At 43.1% G+C, this 20,404-nt stretch overlaps 1 protein-coding gene across 2 annotated transcripts; it reads left to right on the forward strand.

Annotated features, from left to right (window-relative positions):
- On the forward strand, window positions 1-18,861 carry LOC139543975 (histone-lysine N-methyltransferase Smyd1-like). 2 transcript variants are annotated; one of them, XM_071350583.1, is made up of 10 exons: window positions 1-265; window positions 12,050-12,226; window positions 12,533-12,740; window positions 12,999-13,129; window positions 13,213-13,251; window positions 15,166-15,361; window positions 16,242-16,334; window positions 16,476-16,639; window positions 18,050-18,218; window positions 18,477-18,861. In XM_071350583.1, the coding sequence occupies exons 1-10, from the start codon at window positions 132-134 to the stop codon at window positions 18,636-18,638; spliced, it is 1,473 nt and encodes a 490-aa protein (XP_071206684.1). In that variant the 5' UTR covers window positions 1-131; the 3' UTR covers window positions 18,639-18,861. The 2 variants fall into 2 exon arrangements, with proteins under 2 accessions (XP_071206684.1, XP_071206685.1); XM_071350584.1 differs by lacking the exon at window positions 13,213-13,251 and having other exon boundaries at window positions 15-265.
- The last annotated feature ends 1,543 nt before the right edge of the window (window positions 18,862-20,404 follow it).

Consider the following 20,404-nt stretch of genomic DNA (forward strand, 5'->3'; position numbering starts at 1 on the left):
GGAGAGGGGCAGGTGCTAAAAGTTTTGGGAGACTGTGAGAGTCAGTGAATGCACTTCAGCCAGCACTTTCTCCCTCTCCCACTCTTTTTACCTCTGTCTGTGAGGTGTTCCAGTCTTCTATCCACTTGGTAATGACCCTGGATATGGACAATGTGGAGGTGTTTGATACTGGGGTAAAGGGCAGAGGCCTCAGGACCACCAAGAACCTCTGTGCTGGGGAGGTTGTACTCGCTGAGCCCAGTTTCGCTGCAGTGGTCTTCGACAGGTAGGGACCAATGCATGGAGATTTTGGTCATAATGACAAAATCTCTCAGTGGCATGCACACACACATAAATTATTTCTTAGTAAGAAAGACAAATTGAAAAGGATACCTTCATGGTTCCTGTATCAATGCATATCATTAACCATTTGATATTGTGGTTCTATTTATTAAAAAATACTTACATTCTGCTATGTCTTTGATGGGTAGGGCCTGATTCATGGTTTGTATCGTGGTGGCCAAAAGGCCATGTATAGTATTGGTATTTCACAGTGGAGTGAGCATATCCGTTACTCCTCAGGTGCCAGCCTGGTCTCATAGACCAGGCGTAACATAATATACGTAAATCTGGGATGTTTCGTATGGTTATACACTGAGTATATAAAACATTAAGAACACGTGCTCTTTCCATGACCTAGACTAACCAGGTGAATCCACGTGAAATATATGATCCCGTATTGATGTCACTTGTTACATTTGAGACATGGATTGTGTATGGGTGCCATTCAGAAGGTGAATGGGCAAGACAAACAATGTAAATGCCTTTGAACGGGGTATGGTAGTAGATGCCAGGCGCACTGGTTTGTGTCAAGAACAGCAACCGGGTTGCTGGGTTTTTCACATTCAACAGTTTCCCGTGTATATCAAGAATGGCCCACCATCCAAAGGATAACCAGCCAACTTGACATGACTGTGGGATGCATTGGAGTCAACATGGGTCAGCATCCCTGTGAAACCCTTTCGACACCTTGTAGAGTCCATTCCCAACAAATTTAGGCTGTTCTAATGGCAAAAGGGGGGACAACTCAATATTAGGAAGGTGTTCCTAATGTTTGGTATACTCAATGTATAAGACAGAAGGTTATTTAAGGCAAAAACAAAAGGAGGGTGTTTGGTCGGGTGGATGGGCAGGAATATAACGCAAACATATCCGAACCCAAAAGTTCAGTGTTTGAATCTCATCATGGACAACTTTAGCATTTTAGCTAATTAGCAACTTTGTAACTAATTACTACTTTTTAGCTACTGCACAACTACTTAGCATGTTAGCCAACCCTTCCCCTAACCTTAACCCTTTAACCTAACTCCTAATCTTAACCCTAACCTTAACACTTAACCATAACCCCCAGCCGAGCTAACGTTAGAGTTAGCCACCTAGCTAACGTTAGCCACATCAAATTGCAATTCGTAACGTGTCATACGAATTGTACTTCATACAGTATCATACGAAATGGATGATGGACATCCACAAATTAACACATATCATTTCGAAACAACATATTATACTAAATGGAGGGAGACATATTTATATTTACTATGACGTTATGTCTACCCCTGAGTCCAGATTGCAGGTGCTGGGTAGAAAATGATACCTGCTGTTTATGTATCAATGTAAACATAATCATTGTAATATCTGTTTAATATTACAATCTTACAGATTCTTGAAAGAAATGTCAGTTAAGTTTGTCTAAAATTCAACATCTTGTTGTTTGAGTGCTTTATAAATTCTATAGAATTCTGTAGTAAACTGTAGTATCCAAACTGTTGTATCCCTCGATCGTGTAGTGCATACTATAGACTTTTGTAGTATACTGTAGAATACTATACTACACACTGTAGTATCCCCCTTGATCGTGTAGTGCTTACTATGTAATGTTGTAGTATACTGTAGAATACTATACTACACACTGTAGTATCCCTTGATCACGTAGTGCTTACTTTAGAATTTTTTGATCGATTGCACCGCTAGCTAGCTTTGTCGATGCTGTTTTTGTGAGGACAGACACTGGGAGACGAAAAGCAAGTACAAGGAGGGAATATTTAATAAATAACAGACATGAAACAAAACAAGAACAGCATAACGACAAGCGGAACAAAACGACATTAATGCAGACACGGGGATCAAACAGAGGAACAGACAGATATAGGAGGGGCACTCAACAAAATAATGGAGTCCATGTGAGTCCAAAGATGCGCTGGTGCACGTAACGATTGTGACAGGTGTGCGTAAGGATGGGTAGCCTGGCGCCCTCGAGAGCCAGGGAGGGGTAACCCCCGCGGTAACCCCCGCTCTTAGGGGTGCCACCCAGCGTCCCACCTGGGCGAGCCTGACAGGCCGGCAGTGACATGGGAGTCGGACAAGCCGGCTGAGGCACGGAAGCCTGATGAACCGGCTGAGGCATGGGAGCCCGACGAGCCGGCTGAGGCATGACGTGGGATGTGAGCCTGATGAGCCGGCTGAGGCGTGGATGCCCGACGAGCCAGCTGAGGCACCCCCGGTTCCTACGGCAGCGGCACCCTGACCCGATGTCACCAACAAAAACATAAAACTCCCTGATGCTTAAAATATTGGTGTCTGCATTCCGTAAGGACAGACGCTGGGAGACGAAAAGCAAGTACATGGGGTGAACATTTAATAAACCGGACATGAAACAGAACACGGACAGCGTCTGGACAGGGGAAACAAAACGTCATTAATGCAGACACTGGGATCAAACCGAGGAACAGACAGATATAGGAGGGGCAAGAAACAAAGTAATGGAGTCCAGGTGAGTTCAAAGACGCACTGGTGCGCGTAACGATGGTGACAGGTGTGCGTAATGATGGGCAGCCTGGCACCCTCTAGAGCCAGGGAGGGGGAGCGGGAGCAAGCGTGACAGTTTTGATTTGAACGTGCTGTCCTTGGGGAGCTCATGCCGGAGGATTTCCTCTGAGGTTCCCCCCTCTAACATTTTTGTGGACATAACATTCTAAGGTAATCACTGTAGTGTTTTTGCAGACTTTACCTTAGTATTGAATATAGTGTTTTGCAGACTTGACTGTAGTATACTGCAGTATTTACTGTAGTACTTTTGCGGACATGACTGTAGTATACTATAGTAATCACTATAGTGTTTTGCAGACATGACTGTAGTATACTGCAGTATTTACTGTAGGGTCTTTGCGGACATGACTGTAGTATGCTATAGTATTCACTGTAGTGTTTTTGCAGACTTTACTGTAGTATTCACTATAGTGTTTTGCGGATATGACTATAATATACTGTAGTGTTTTTGCGGACAAGACTGTAGTCATTGATTATTGTCATTGATAATTGCCATTAACAGCCAATTAATTATGTAGGTTCATTGCTGTTGTGGAGCCTACGGAATTGTGTCACGCTGAGGATTATTTCTGTCTGTAATAAAGCCCTTTTGTGGGGAAAATCTCCTTCTGATTGGCTAGGCCTGGCTGCCAAGTGGGTGGGGCTATGCCCTCCAAGGCCCACCCATGGCTGCACCCCTGCCCAGTCATGTGAAGTCCATAGTTTAGGGCCTTATTCATTTATTTAATTTGACTGATTTCCTTATATGAACTGTAACTCAGAAAAATCTTTTAAATTGTTACGTGTTGTGTTTATATTTTTGTTCAGTATAGATTGGAATGTACTTTGTATAGTGTAGATAAGCGACACACACACAAACACATATTACAATACAGTGTATCAATCTCTCCATCTACTGTACAGGTGGATGGCCCATGAATAAGACCACACTTTCAGTTCTGTGCACTGTACTCTGTTTCTAAATGTGTATGAGTATGTGTTTGAGAGTGTGTGTGCATTGAGGGGTCTCAGTCTCTATATCTGCTGGAATGCTGGTCACAGATATGCCTGCTTACTGCGGGCCAGTGTGGAACCATATAAGAGCTAGCATCGGGATGACAGCAGACATAGCAGGTATGCAATGAAAGGATCACACTGTTTGGAAAGAGGGGTGTGTGAGCTTTCCAAAACTAGAGAGGAAGAATAGTGCAGGGGCTGTGTGTGTGTGTGTCTTGTCCCCTGGCAGCTATCTGCTTACAGAAGATTTGTTGAAGCTTTACAGCATGCCAACAATCATTGCAGGCATTAAGCTAGTTCCATTTCCTTTTAGACACACTCCCAGACACTCATAGGATAAACTGTTTACACACACAAGCCCATAGCCTGTCTTCAAGGTGTGGCAGTTATTTTATGGCTGTTTAGTATTGTGTTTTTGGCATAGCCATGTCACTTACATACATTTTTAGTCCTACGCTGAAGCTTTTTGCACAATCAATGCACACCTAGGAAAATATTGTGTTGTAGTCCACTTAGTCATTCTTTTTTTATATACAAAACCATACTGTACTCACCAGCCTTCACCTTAAGGCAAAGTTCAGAGATCGGGGAAGATGTGTACAACATGCATTTCGAGTAAGCAGGTTTGAATGCTGCTAGATGAAAAACGTTTAGAAAGTCTGGCCTCGTGTATTGCGTAATTGTCTATTATAGAAATGGGATCTCAGGTACCTGTTTATTGGCACATCAGGGGAATGATAGCTGGGACCAGTCGGGTGCCTGTCCACCGGGGTGTATTTAGTGATTTGGGGCCCTCCCCTACCTTTCCACAGACATTAATTGCTATGATTATGTTTATCCCACAACTGAATATATTTATTTCAAATGCTTTTTTCATTTCAGGAATTTATTCAATATATAGGCTGCATAAAGTTGTTAACAATCAGTCAGTGGGGACCACCTGGGCAGCTGGGGCTCGTTTAAATTGAAAACTATGAAACATAAGGTAGCAAGGTTTGTCTCTGCCTGTCTAAGTCATAAACATATACATACAAGTGTAACAGTATAACTTTAGACCGTCCCCTCGCCCCGAAACGGGCGCGAACCAGGGACCCTCTGCACACATCAACAACAGTCACCCACAAAGCATCGTTACCCATCGCACCACAAATGCCGCAGCCCTTGCAGAGCAAGGGGAACCACTACTTCAAGGTCTCAAAGCGAGTGACGTAACCGATTGAAACGCTATTAGCGCGCACTACCGCTAACTAGCTAGCCATTTCACATCCGTTACACAAGCATACAAGCGCAATCACACAAACATGATTAAACATTGTTTTAGGGTAACTTTTTGTTATTTTCCTCATTGTTGAAATGATTGAGATGTTTGCTTCATGTTCAAGTGTCACGGGTAAAGTAAATAATGTCCTTATTTGTTCAGTTTGGGCATTACTTTTTAAATAATAAGCTCACATAAAAAATATAGAATACAATAGTACTTACTATAGAATTCTATAGTATTCTGCAGAGGTAGGACCAAGTCATTATTTTACAAGTCACAAGTAAGTCTCAAGTCTTAGCACTCAAGTCCCAAGTCAAGTCCCAAGTCAAGATAGGCAAGTCCGAGTCAAGTCTCAAGTCAAGACCGTCAAGTATCAAGTGAAGTCTCAAGTCCTAAACTTTGAGTTTCGAGTCCTAAACAAGTCATAATGTGCTCTTCACCAAATGTAATACCATTTCATATTTTTAACAAGAGTAAGTTAGTATATTACATTTACGCAAATCATGAATGCTTTTAGAAATATCTATATATTTATTACTTTCCAAATAAATGTTATATTTCCATAGAAATAAATGGGTAGCCATGAGAAAGACACATCCCCCCAATAGTGATCGACTATCGAGGATTGCTATGGGGCGCAATCGGGCGATGTAGGCTTGTACACAATCGCCCAACCTTAACACACACACACACACACATACACTCTCTCTGTGTGGTTACAGTAGGCTACCGTATGTCAATGGTTTTAGGAACAGCAGTAACATCAGGCAGGATTTAGGCTACCAACTGCCGAGCCAGTTGTAGCTCAATCTTGGGTGCAATGATCACGTTCCCACACTGACTGACTAATGTGGAGGCTCATTGATTTAACGTTATGTTAGCCTACACTAGTAAAGTAATAAAATATATAGCTGTCGGCTATATTAGCCACAACTTACCCTTCTTTGTGCAGCTTCAAATGTCGAACAAAGATGGAAATTGTTGCGCCTCCGTCTGTAAATTTCTTCCCTCATGTTTTGCAAGTTGTAATCTGTTTTTTATTGATACAATGTCGTCTTTATATCCGAAAATAAAAATGTTGGGTATCATCTTTCCAAGGGCTCCATCTGAATTCACCCGCCGACGTTCCTCTGCACTGCCACGCACAACTTTTTTTCAGATGGCACAATTTGATTGGCTGCTGTCCGATTCAAACTGTAATCTGTTAAATGAAGAGTTGATGCTCTGCACACTTTTTTAATAGCATCATTTTTAATATTCGGGCTTGGGGAGGGTATCAAGTCAGGTCGAGTCATAAGGCTCAAGTCCAAGTCAAGTCACATCAAGTCACAAGTCATTGGTGTTAAAGTCGAGTTGCAAGTCATCATATTTGTGACTCGAGTCCAAGTCATGTGATTCGAGTCCACACCTCTGGTATTCTGTAGTAAACTGTAGTACACTGTAGAATACTATATTACACTCTGTAGTATCCCTCAAGCATGTGTAGTGCTTACTATAGAATGTTGTAGTATACTGTAGAATATTATACTACAACACCGTAATATCCCTCAATCGTGTAGCGCTTACCTCATTTTGTAGTATGCTGTAGAATATTATACTATACACTGTAGTATCCCTCGATAGTGTAGTGCTTAATATATACAGTAATTTTGTAGTATACTGACAAATATTATACTACACACTTTAGTATCCCTTGATCATGTAGTGCTTACTATAGAATGCTGTAGTATACTGTAGAATAATATATACTACATACTGTATTGATATGCTAATACTAAATTAGCATATGTCCCTTCCATTCCCCTCCCCCATATCCCAATGTCTGCCACCCATGACTGAAAAACCTTCATGCCAAGTAGAGACCATATATTGTTAAATAAACTATTCTCCATACCTAATTAATTCAATGTAAACACAAACGACATTGGAAGAGCAGGAGGAGGCGAGTTCGATAACGACTCACCCCGCTCCTGTACAAAGGACTGAAGACAGCTTTTTAACATATTTTGCATGTCTTAAAAATGTTTTACTTTTGTTAAATCATTTGTACATATTGTAAATGGCTTTTACAGAATTGGATGTTTTACATAGAAAAGTACTTTTAATTATGGCTTGTTTTTATTGGTTTTAACAACATGTACTTTTTAACAAATTTACATGTAATATCCAAATGCTGTTTTTATGCTTTTATGCCATTTTTACGTGTAAAAAAATGACGTACAAAAATATATATGAGCTGTTTTAAAGGAAATGCGATAACTTTTCCAAAAGAAAAAATCAACAATAAGCACAACCATTCATCCCACTATTCAAAAATCACAAACCTCCCCTCCCAGTATCTTGAAGAAGAAATTTCCATCCCCTACGTTACATTTTTAATAAAGTTATTTCCCGTTTCCTCCAACTCAAATCCCCTTCCCGTAAACCGGGTTTATTCCCAACCTTTACCCTAAACCAGCTTCGTATCCTCTCGTATTTTTTACTTTACTTCTTTACTTTTTAAAATGTGTTTTAATCAAGTTGAGAAAAAAAGGAGAACTCCTCCATCCCCTCCCCCTTGTACCTTGCCAAACCTGAACTTCACCAGACAGAAGGTCAACCTAACCGGTCAGACCACTGTCCTACCTACAGTACATACAGGTTATTGTAATGTAGTCTGTGTGTAGCTGGTGTATAGGAGTCAGGCGCAGGACAGCAGATATGAGTAAATAAATGTATTTTACTCAAAAATAGACAAATACAATACAAAATAAGCCAGCCCACATAAACGGACCGTATTACATAAAAACAATTACTCACAAACAAACATGGGGGAACAGAGGGTTAAATAATGAACAATTAATTGGGGAATTGAAACCAGGTGTGTAAAGACAAAGACAAAACAAATGGAAAATGAAAAGTGGATCGGCGATGGCAAGAAGGCCGGTGACGTCGACCACCTAACGCCGGTGACGTCGACCGCCGAACGCCGCCCAAACAAGGAGAGGGACCGACTTCGGCGGAAGTCGTGACAGTTATGGACAATTTGCTTTTTTTGTTTGTCCAGTAAGTTTCCTCAAGGAGAAAACCCCCTAAATGTTTTTTTTCAAGATGATTAAAAAGATAATCAAACAAAAGACAATTAAACAAAAGCACTATAGTAAATACTACATCTACTACAGTAATGTCTGCAAAAACAGTACAGTAAACACTACATTCATGTCCACAAAAACACTGCAGTAAATACTACAGTATTCACTCTAGTGTCTAGTGTTTTTGCCCAAAAACCCTGCGCAAAAACACTACAGTGAATACTATAGTAAAGTCCGCAAAAAAGGTACTGTGAATACTATAGTATATACTGTACATCAGTTGGGGTCTCTATAAGCTTGAATATGAGTTCCTAAACATAGCATGAAAGTGTATCCTGGTAGCTGTGTGGGCTAATATAGTCAAAATATTTGTCTTCGGGTAAGTTGAGCCAATGGCCATGGGGTAAGTTGAGCCAATGTTTGAGCCAAAGGCAAGTTGAGCAAATCTAAGTGTTTTCTTCCTAGGCGTGATGCAAGGCAACAGTGCTGGCCTATGTTAAAAGTATGAAAAATAATGTACAAAGTGTTTGTTAGGTTTAAAGCCTGTTAAAAGACGCTTAAAATTATTAACAGATAAAAAAGCGATTGTGATTGTATTGAATTTTGATTGGGAAATAAAGATAGACATGGTTTTAAAAAGCTAGTGGTAATATTTCATTCAGTACAGACATTTGTACACTGCTTAACTTAACCCGGGGGAGGGTCGTGCCAAATGACCACTTTTTTTGGACAAGCTATGTTTTCAAAACTGTAATATTTACATGAATTCTGATTATTTCCAGGTATACACAACATCCTGAAATATATGCAGATATCTTTGCTATACAGAAAATTAGATTTCCTTTCACGGAATGATGCTGATTGTAAAAAATGGCTCAACTTACCAACTCTCCCCTACATATAGTAAACCAGAACAGATATAGTGGTGGAGCTCAACAAGTACACGGAATGACAGTGGAAACATTCTCTAAAACTCTGTTTGCACTTCATCTGAGAGAGAGAGAAGTTTGGAAGGTGTGTGGGGAATACCATCATATTTCTGTAAAGTCATCTCAGAATAGCCCATTACATAAATACAGTGCATTCGGAAAGTATTCAGACCCTTTCACTTTTCCCACATTGTTACTTTACAGCCGTATTGTAAAATTGATTAAATAGTTTCCCCCCCCTCATCAATCTACACACAATACCCCATAATGACAAAGCAAAAACAGGTTTAACATTCTTTTTGCAAATGTATTAAAATAAAAAAACGGAAATATCACATTTACATAAGTATTCAGACCATTTATCCTCAGTACTTTGTTGAAGCATCTTTGGCATCAATTACAGCCTCAAGTCTTCTTGGGTATGATGCTACAAGCTTGGCACACCTGTATTTGGGGAGTTTCTCCCATTCTGCAGATCCTCTCAAGCTCTGTCAGGTTGGATGGGGAGCATCGCTGCACAGCTATTTTCAGGTCTCTCCAGAGATGTTCGATTGGGTTCAAGTCCGGGATTTGGCTGGGCCACTCAAGGACATTCAGGGACTTGTCCCGAAGCCACTCCTGCATTGCCTTGGCTGTGTGTTTAGGGTCGTTGTCCTGTTGGAAGGCAAACCTTCACCCCGGGCTGAGGTTCTGAGCGCTCTGGAGCAGGTTTTCATCAAGGATCTCTCTGTACTTTGCTCCGTTCAACTTTCCTTTGATCCTGAGGTGTCTCCCAGTCCCTGCCGCTGAAAAACATCCCCACAACATGATGCTGCCACCACCATGCTTCACAGTAGGGATGGTGACAGGTTTCCTCCAGACGTGACGCTTAGCATTCAGGCCAAAGAGTTCAGTCTTGGTTTCATCAGACCAGAGAATATTGTTTCTCATGGTCTGAGAGTATTCAGGTGCCTTTTGGTAAACTCCAAGCAGGCTGTCATGTGCCTTTTACTGAGGAGTGGCTTCTGTCTGGCCATTGTACCATAAAGGCCTGATTGGTGGAGTGCTGCAGAGCTGGTTGAATTCTGGAAGGTTCTCCCATCTCCACAGAGGAACTCTAGAGCTCTGTCAGAGTGACCATTGGGTTCTTGGTCACCTCCCTATTGCTCAGTTTGGCTGGGCGGCCACCTCTAGGAAAAGTCTTGGTGGTTCCAAACTTATTCCATTTAAGAATGATGGAGGCCACTGTATTCTTGAGGACCTTCAATGCTGCAGACATTTTTTAGTACCCTTCTCCAGATCTGTGCTCTGACACAATCCTGTCTTGGAGCTCTACGGACAATCCCTTCGACCTCATGGCTTGGTTTTTGTTCTGACATGCACTGTCAACTGTGGGACCTAATATAGACAGGTGTGTGCCTTTCCAAATCATTTTCCAATTAAGTTGTAGAAACATCTCATGGATGATCAATGGAAACAGGATGCATCTGAGCTCAATTTCGAGTCTCATAGCAAAGGGCCTGAATACTTATGTAAATAAGATATTTCTGTTTTAATTTTTTATAAATGTATACATTTGCAAAAAAATTACAAACCTGTTTTCGCTTTGTCATTATGGGGTATTGTATAGATTGATGAGGATTTTTTATTTATTTAATCCATCTTAGAATAAGGTTTAATGTAACAAAATGTGGAAAAAGTCAAGGAGTCTGAATACGAGGCAATATTTATTGGGTCTGTATGAAAAAGGGCGAGGGAAAAGGGCGATGCACTGAAAAAAGGGCGAGGGAAAGGGAAGAGGATAGCCAGGAAAGACATAGAAAAAAGGAGAGAGGAAATATGAGGTAAGTAGTTAAGGGACTGATTTAAATGCTGACACAGAACAGGTCTTTCTCTTCACTGATAAGGTACAGAAATGGCTCCCCACTCAGTTTGCTGTGAGAGCGTATTATCATTCATTCCTGAACCTACACTCTCCAGCACACCAACATATCCCTGTTTTTTTATCTATTTAATGTCTTCTCCAACCTGCTGGTTTCTCACACTACCATGGCCATCGAATCACCCCCAGCTTCAAATAGGTGCAATCACTCGTTTTAAGACCCACCAGAGTGAAAATTGCTAGTGAAATAAATCCACTCCATTATCAGTCCATGATGTCATCCACTGGTCATTGCCTTGCGTTGTTATTCTCTACCCCATATTCTCTACCCCAGCCTCAATTCGTTGGGGCATGGACTCTACAAGGTGTCGAAAGCATTCCACAGGGATGCTGGCCCATGTTGACTCCAATGCTTCCCACAGTTGTGTTAAGTTGGCTGGATATCCTTTGGATGGTGGACCATTCTTGATACACACGGGAAATTGTTGAGCGTGAAAAACCCAGCAGCGTTGCAGTTCTTGACACAAACCGGTGTGCCTGGCACTTACTACCATACCCCGTTCAAAGGCAATTCAATCTTTTGTCTTGCACATTCATCCTCTGAATGGCACACATACACAATCCATATCTAAATTGTCTCAAGGCTTAAACATCCTTCTTTAGCCTGCCTCCTTCCCTTCATCTACACTGATGGAAGTGGATTTAAAAAGTGACATCAATAAGGGCTCATAGCTTTCACCTGGATTCACCTGGTCAGTCTGTCATGGAAAGAGCATGTTCTTAATGTTTTGTATACTCCGTGTATAGGCTATGTTCCCAGGACAGTTTGAAACTTCAATTCCCACAGGGCCTATGTAGTAGTTCGGACTGATTTCTCTAGGGCCTGCCATCCCTGCCATTATGTTTTATGGTAACAGGTTTCCACTAAATCTGATAGTTACCAAGGACAGAAGGGAGGATGAGAGCGCAGCAGGGTTTGATTTTCAATAGTTTCAGGGGGCTGGTAAACCCCTGAACCCCATAAGAAATCATGACCTCTAACCCTTGACCTCCCCACTTTTCCTAGTCTGTCTAAGCAGGTGTGTCACAGCTGCTTCCGTCGCCAGGCCAACCTCCACCGCTGCGCCCAGTGTAAGTTTGCCCATTACTGTGACCGCACCTGTCAGACTGCATGCTGGGACGAGCACAAGCAGGAGTGTGGTGCCATCAAGAAGAACGGAAAGGCCCCCAATGAGAATGTCCGGTAAGAAGAAGGGAGGAGAGAGAGTGGAGGAGGGAGAAAATAGAGAAGGAGAGAGAGCTAGCGGAGAGAGGTGGTGGAGGAAGGAGAGAGAGGGGAGGAGGGAGAAAAATAGAGGAGAAGGAGAGAGAGCTAGCGGAGAGAGGTGGTGGAGGAAGGAGAGAGAGGGGAGTAGGAAGAGAATGGATGGACAGGGGAAGGTGAGTGGTTGTCAATGCCTTGCCAAGTTGCATAAAAAAGAAACCAGGCTATGTCAGCCACTCATATAAAACTATAATGCTAATGCTAAATCTCCCTGTCCCTCTCCAGTCTTGCTGCCCGTGTGCTGTGGCGCATACAGAAGGACACAGGCATTGTGTCGGACAGCCAGCTGACCTCAGTGGACCAGCTGGAGGACCACGTGGCCGACATGCCCACCGACAACCTCGAAGAGCTCAAGATCGACGTGCACAACTTCCTGAACTACTGTCCCAACATCAGGCACGGCGTGGAGTACATCTCACACATCTTTGGCATAGTACGTATCAATGAGTTAGTCATCTTACCATCCAGATATCTCAAACTTTGGCACAGTACATACAAGATCACTGGTTGATCTATTTTGACTATAGTATGTGTTCTTTTACTCTCTATGGACTGTCAGGTACTGTCATTAACCATTCATATCTTTATTCCTCTCTCTCTGTCTTCCTCCACTGTCATTCTCATTCCATCTCTCTCTCCATTCTCTTTCTTTTTTCTCTCTCCATCCCCCCTTTTCTCCATCCATCTGTAGATCAACTGTAATGGTTTTACTCTGAGTGACCAGAGGGGTCTGCAGGCAGTGGGAGTAGGTCTGTTCCCTAACCTGTGTCTGGTCAACCATGACTGCTGGCCCAACTGTACTGTCATCCTCAACCATGGCAAGTATGTATCCCCCAAGAGAGGGAGAGGGAGAGATAAAACGTTTGTATGTGATTTGTAAACTCTTTGACTGCCATCTCTTCCAGTCAGTCAGCTCTGAATGCAACCTTCCACTCTAAGAGGAGGTGGGTCTCTCTGCCTGCTTCAAACTAACATCTAACCTTTGAACCTTGAGCATCCGATCCTCAAAGATCTCATTAGCACCTGTTATTAACCCTCAACCCTCTATCATTGGACGTTAGTGAGGAAGTCAACAGAACAACAGTACCAAATGACAGTCAGGCATTCTAATCTTGACCCTGACATTGAATAGTGTGATTTCCTCTATTTTTCCTTTTTTACCACGGGACCGTTTCCTCATTGAGCATGATCAAATTACTCATTATCATAAAAGTACTATCAAATCTGACCCCTAAAGTTAATAACTGAGGGGAAAACAGAATATTACGAAACTCAACAAATTGTGTCTGTCCGACTATAACATACTTATAGCATGGTTTGTTTAGCTCTCAGTAGGACTGAGTTGCTATTCTGCTTGAGGCTTTGTTGTGTGAAGTGTGTCTATTGTTAGATTTTGCTCAGTTTTCAGTCAACTACCTGATAAGATTACTTCAAACATCACATCATAACGTGAATGTATTTTTAGACTTTTAGACTGCCTGCACTGTGTTGGTGATGATGGCTGTTTTTGGTTGTCTGTCAGTGCAAAATCCCCAAACTGCTTTGTTAGAATGTTGTTTCAAGTTGAGTGAAATGAAAACCCCCACACTGAGCTTGCAGCTGGGCTATGGATGTTCCTCCAAACCATATTTATTATTCATCAGGAGCCAACAGTCCAACAGTCCAATATCCAACCAGTGATGTTTATGTTTGCTGACTGGTCAATGAAGGTTTCCTATCTCCATAAAAAACAAAAATGCTGTCAGCTCCCTGGACAACTATGTCACTGCAATAACTTTCCTGGCCTTTCGCTATTGTAGCAATTGAGAGAGAACATTCATAGCAGGGCTTGAATTTACAGACCTGTCCTAGTAGTGCAGTGGTCTAAGGCACTGCATCTTAGTGCAAGAGGTCCATGGTTCAAATCCAGGCTGTATCACATCTGGCTGTGATTGGGAATCCCATCAAGTGTTGCACAATTGGCCCAGTGTCGTACAGGTTTGGCCAGGGTAGGCTAGTTAAGAATTTGTTCTTAACTGACTTGCCTAGTTAAATAAATAAAAAAACAGGTAAAGGTCTAGGGGCTACACTACCCCCTTTACCTTCCCTTATGGTTACTACCATCACACTACACTACCCCCTTTACCTTCCCTTATGGTTACTACCATCACATTACACTACCCCCTTTACCCTCCCTTATGGTTACTACCATCACACTACACTACCCCCTTTACCCTCCCTTATGGTTACTACCATCACACTACACTACCCCCTTTACCCTCCCTTATGGTTACTACCATCACATTACACTACCCCCTTTACCCTCCCTTATGGTTACTACCATCACATTACACTACCCCCTTTACCCTCCCTTATGGTTACTACCATCACATTACACTACCCCCTTTACCCTCCCTTATGGTTACTACCATCACACCACACTACCCCCTTTACCCTCCCTTATGGTTACTACCATCACACTACACTAACCCCTTTACCCTCCCTTATGGTTACTACCATCACATTACACTACCCCCTTTACCCTCCCTTATGGTTACTACCATCACACTACACTACCCCCTTTACCCTCCCTTATGGTTACTACCATCACATTACACTACCCCCTTTACCCTCCCTTATGGTTACTACCATCACATTACACTACCCCCTTTACCCTCCCTTATGGTTACTACCATCACACTACACTACCCCCTTTACCCTCCCTTATGGTTACTACCATCACATCACACTACATCACCCCCTTATCCCTTATGCTCCAGGGCCTGTTCTTTCAGCATGTGACATGCAGAGCTTACAAGCTGATCCTAGAGCAGCTGTTACTCTGGCACTAGGCTAACCATGCCGCCCTGCTCCCTCAGGATTGAGCTGCGTGCGCTTGGTAAGATTGCTGAGAATGAGGAGCTGACGGTGGGCTACGTGGACTTCCTGAACGTGTCAACGGACCGCCAAAGAGCCCTGAAGCACCAGTACCACTTTGACTGCACCTGCAAAAGCTGCAGCAAGAACCTCAAAGATGACCTAATGATGGCTGCCAAGGAGACCGAAGGCAACAAGGTGGGTGAAGTAGTGACATGTTGAGGGCAGAGTTGGGGTCAATTCATTCCATTCCAAACAGTGGGGTCCTGGGTCCTTGGCCCCATGCCGTAGATGGCCCCATCACGTAGATGGGCATCTCACAGCTGATGCATCAGAATCATGTAGTTAAATGCACAAATGAAACACCTGATCATACCTCTGAGGGCCCAGGGGCCAACAACACATCACCCTAATTACTTTTCAGTTCAATAAAGTTCCATGCTTCCCCTCTCCCTTAATGGATCTGTACTCGTGCCTCACATGAGATCCCAACCCGAAATATCAGCTACCATAGATAGAACAAAATACATGTAGCAGTTGATATGAAATCAAGTTTTTCTGATTTCATCTGAGATATGGTAACCTAATGCTGAATTCCAATTGATTGTCTGAGACATTGCAAAATAATATGACTAACTATCTTAGCACATGACCATATCTTTAGTCAATGCCATGGACCTGGATATGTGTTATATCAGTATCTATGTATGGGAATTGACTTGGCGCAAATTATGATTAAGTCACAAGGTGTGTAACACAAGTATAAGTCTGTGTCCTACACTAGTCCATTTTTGTAGTTGCTGGACCATTAGTCTCCTCACACAGCTGCTGTGTCTGTGAGAAGAGACTACTGGACCATGAACACATTATACAGTACAACATTTCCTTCAATGGAAAAATTTTCAGATTTGTTGGATATGTCACTCTCTTGTGGTTGTCTGCAGTAGTGCATTTTGGTCACCAGGCATTTTCCTTTACTGTCAATGATCAGGAGTGAATGATGGTGGGATCCGCAATGTGCATACTCCCAAATGTTAATACACTGACGCTGTTGTGTTTACTGTATTCTCTCTCTCAGCCCTCTGATGAGCTTGTGAAAGAGGTACAGGAGTTAAGTTTGGAGTGCCTGGCCAAGGTTGAGGCAGCTCGTACTGCAGGTGACTTTCATGAGGTAACAACAACCCCCTCCTTTACCTTTAGGGATGGCTTTGGAGTTTGGTAAATACCTCTCTTTCACTGTCCCATATAATTCACTCTGCCTCTTTTGTTAAACCCGCAAATTCCCTCTCCATCCCTCCCTTTCCCTCCACAGGTGGTGAAGCTGTGTCGTGAGTGTCTGGACAAACAGGAGCCCGTGTTGGCTGATACACACCTGTACCAACTGCGTATGCTGAGTGCAGCCAGCGAGGTGCTGTCCTACCTGAAGTTCTTCTCTGAGGCTGCAGAATACTCACGCAGGATGGTGGAGGGATATATGTGAGTGTTTGTAATGGGGACAGAGTGGTGTCTACAGCTGCATGTCTACAGCTTTAAAATCCCATTTCTACGTTTACATTTTAGTCATTTAGCAGACGCTCTCATCCAGAGCGACTTACAGTTAGTGTATTCATCTTAAGATAGCTAGATAGGACAACAACATACACTACATGCTCGTCGAACATCTCATTCCAAAATCATGGGCATTGATATGCAGTTAGTCTCCCCTTTGCTGCTATAACAGCCTCCACTCTTCTGGGAAGGCTTTCCACTAAATGTTGGAACATTGCTGCGGGGACTTGCTTCCATTCAGCCGGACACTGATGTTGGGCGATTAGGTCGGGCTCACAGTCTGTGTTCCAATTCATCCCAAAGGTGTTCGATGAGGTTGTGGTCAGGGCTCTGTGCAGGCCAGTCAAGTTCTTCCACACCGATCTCGACAAACCATTTCTGTATGGACCTCGCTTTGTGCACGGGGGCATTGTCATGCTGAAACAGGAAAGGGCCTTCCCCAAACTGTTGCCACAAAGTTGGAGGCACAGAATAGTCTAGAATGTCATTGTATGCTGTAGCTTTAAGATTTCCCTTCACTGGAACTAAGGGGCCTAGCCCAAACCATGAAAAACAGCCCCAGACCATTATTCCTCCTCCACCAAACTTTACAGTTGGCACTATGCATCTGGGGCAGGTAGCATTCTCCTGGCATACGCAAACCCAGATTTGTCCATCGGACTGCTAAATGGTGAAGCGTGATTCATCACCCTAGAGAACGCGTTTCCACTGCTCCAGAGTCCAATGGCGGCAAGCTTTACACCACTCCAGCTGCGCTTGGCATTGCACATTGGTGATTTTAGGCTTGTGTGCAGCTGCTGGCTCCCAACGAACAGTTCTTGTGCTGACATTGCTTCCAGGGGCAGTTTGGAACTTGGTAGTGAGTGTTGCAACCGAGGACAGATGATTTTTACGCTCTACGCGCTTCAGCCCTCAGCGGTCCCGGTCTGTGAGCTTGTGTGGCCTACCACTTTGCAGCTGAGACGTTGTTGCTCCTAGAAGTTTCCACTTCACAATAACAGCACTTACAGTGGACCAGGGCAACTCTAGCAGGGCAGACATTTGACAAACTAACTTGTTGGGAAGGTGGCATCCTATGACGCTACCACGTTGAAAGTCACTGAGCTCTTCAGTAAGGCCATGCTACTGCCAGTGTTTGTCTATGGAGATTGCATAGCTGTGTGCTCGATTGTACACACCTGTCAGCAACGGTGTGCCTGAAATAGCCGAATCCACTAATTTGAAGGCGTGTCCACATACTTTGATATATTTAGTGCACGAATTACTTAATCCTAAACATGTTCTCTTTTCCTCCCCTTCCCTTTGCACCAACCCTCTTCTATCCCTTCTCCTGAGCAGGAAGTTGTACCACCCCAATAACGCCCAGTTGGGCATGGCCACCATGCGGGCTGGCGTGACTCACTGGCACGCAGGGCTCATCGAGGTGGGCCATGGCATGATCTGCAAGGCCTACGCCATTCTCATGATCACACATGGACCCAACCACCCCATCACCAAGGACTTGGAGGTACACTAGACTACAGGCTGCCTCATTAGGTTGATTAACCTATGCCATTAGAAAAAGATAGCATGGGGCCAGTTCAGTAGGGTACAATGTTACAAAACATTCAATAACAATGTGTGGAAGGGAGATATGATTGTCAGGTAGAACAGTGAAGTGTAAGCTCTATTGGTTACATATCTATAATTTCACCTCACTGAATACTAATTTCCCAGATTACACCAGACCAGTCTACCTTTTGACCCCTGACCCCTTGTTTCCTAGTCAATGCGTATGCAGACCGAGATGGAGCAGAGGATTTTCAAGCAGAATGAGTGCGTCTACCACAGCATGAGAGAGGCTGCCCTGCAGAACAAGCCCATGGGCATGATGGCTGAGGCAGTCAGTGTTGAGGACAACGTCAAGGCCCTCTTCCACAAGCAATGAGCTTCTGTACACACCACTTTCATACCATTGAAATGCAGTGGTCACCAAATCTGCCCCCCAAAATAATTATTGGCTGGCCCTCAACTACAGCTGTAAGGCTCAAAGTTCCTATGAACATCTTACCTTTTTTGTGCTAGTAAACATTGAATCAGTATACCCACCATGTGCCATATTACCATGTGAAATATTGAATGTAAAAGGCAATAAAAGCGAACACTGGATAGTCTGGACTCTGTTTTGCTATACATTGCAGCTCAACCAATCAAAGCTAAGGATCAACTCTTTATAGACAAACCATAGAAGTCAATACATTTTCTTGGTTTATTCAAAAAGGGTTGAGAGATCACTACATGCGCTTACTTATCCTCTTGCAGACGATGGGGCGAAGCGTCATGGTCTGGAAAGAAAAAGGGTGCACACAGATTAGGTTTTATAGCCCAGTTACATTTGAAGGAGGGAAATTCCACCCCTTGTTGATAATTCAAACCCATTCTAGTCCCCAACCATAATACTCACAATGATGATGTTCCGTGACTGACTCAATGCCCTTCAGTGAGACGTTTAGCGTGTTCCCAACCAGATTCACCGTAGCCTGGGAAAGGGTAGAGGAGTCAGTGCATGACATACCATGAAAGAGTAACAAACTAGATAATTCCAAGTTAGCACACTACGGCTTGTTATAAGTAGGTTTAGCACCACTCATAGAATGGGTCATGGAAACATGCTAAAAAAATAACACACTCAAAGTAGGGAGAGCAACTGTTCATTGATCGCTACATGTGTAGACATTTGCTCCAGCTCTAAGGAAACTGATAAACATTTTATCAGGTGTAAAAGCTGAACTGAAACAAATGCCTGCACACTTTGGCCCTCCAGGACTGGAATTCCCCATCTATGTAATTTACAACTTAAGTACAAGTTACCCAATGTGCAGGTGTGCCCATGAGGCCCCAAGTAAGTGTGGGTGTGTCTGGTTGAGCAACTCACCTTGTTCTTCTCTCCAGTCATCGTCTCCAGCTTAGCCTCCTGGCCAACTGTGAACGAGTTGACCATGACTTTGGTGTCTCAAATCAAATCAAATTGTATTGATCACATACACATGGTTAGCAGATATTCATGCGAGTGTAGCGAAATGCTTGTGCTCGTTCTAGTTCCGACAGTGCAGTAATATCTAACAAGTAATCGAACAATTCCCCAACAGCTACCTACTACACACAAATCTAAAGGGATGGAATAAGAATACATACAAATAAATATTTGGATGAGCAATGGCCGAGCGGCATAGGCAAGATGCAATAGATGGTATAAGATACAGTATATACATATGAGATGAGTAATGTAAGATATGTAAACATTATTAAAGTGGCATTGTTTATTAAAGTGACTAGTGAGTCTCTATGTAGGCAGCAGCCTCTCTGAGTTAGTGATTGCTGTTTAGCAGTCTGATGGCCTTGAAGCTGTTTGTAGTTTGCCCCCGGTGATGCATTGTGCAGACCTCTGGAGAGCCTTGCGGTTGAGGTCGGTGCAGTTGCCGTACCAGGTGGTAATACAGCCCGACAGGATGCTCTCAATTGTGCATCTGTAAAAGTTTGTCAGGGTTTTAGGTGACAAACCAAATTTCTTCAGCCTCCTGAGGTTGAAGAGGTGCTGTTGCGCCTTCTTCACCACACTATCTGTGTGGTTGGATCATTTCAGTTTGTCTGTGGTGTGTACTGTACGCCGAGAAACTTAAAACTTTCCACCTTCTCCACTACTGTCCCTTCGAT

Source organism: Salvelinus alpinus, chromosome 18 (assembly GCF_045679555.1).
Source record: "Salvelinus alpinus chromosome 18, SLU_Salpinus.1, whole genome shotgun sequence".
Lineage (NCBI taxonomy): Eukaryota > Metazoa > Chordata > Actinopteri > Salmoniformes > Salmonidae > Salvelinus > Salvelinus alpinus.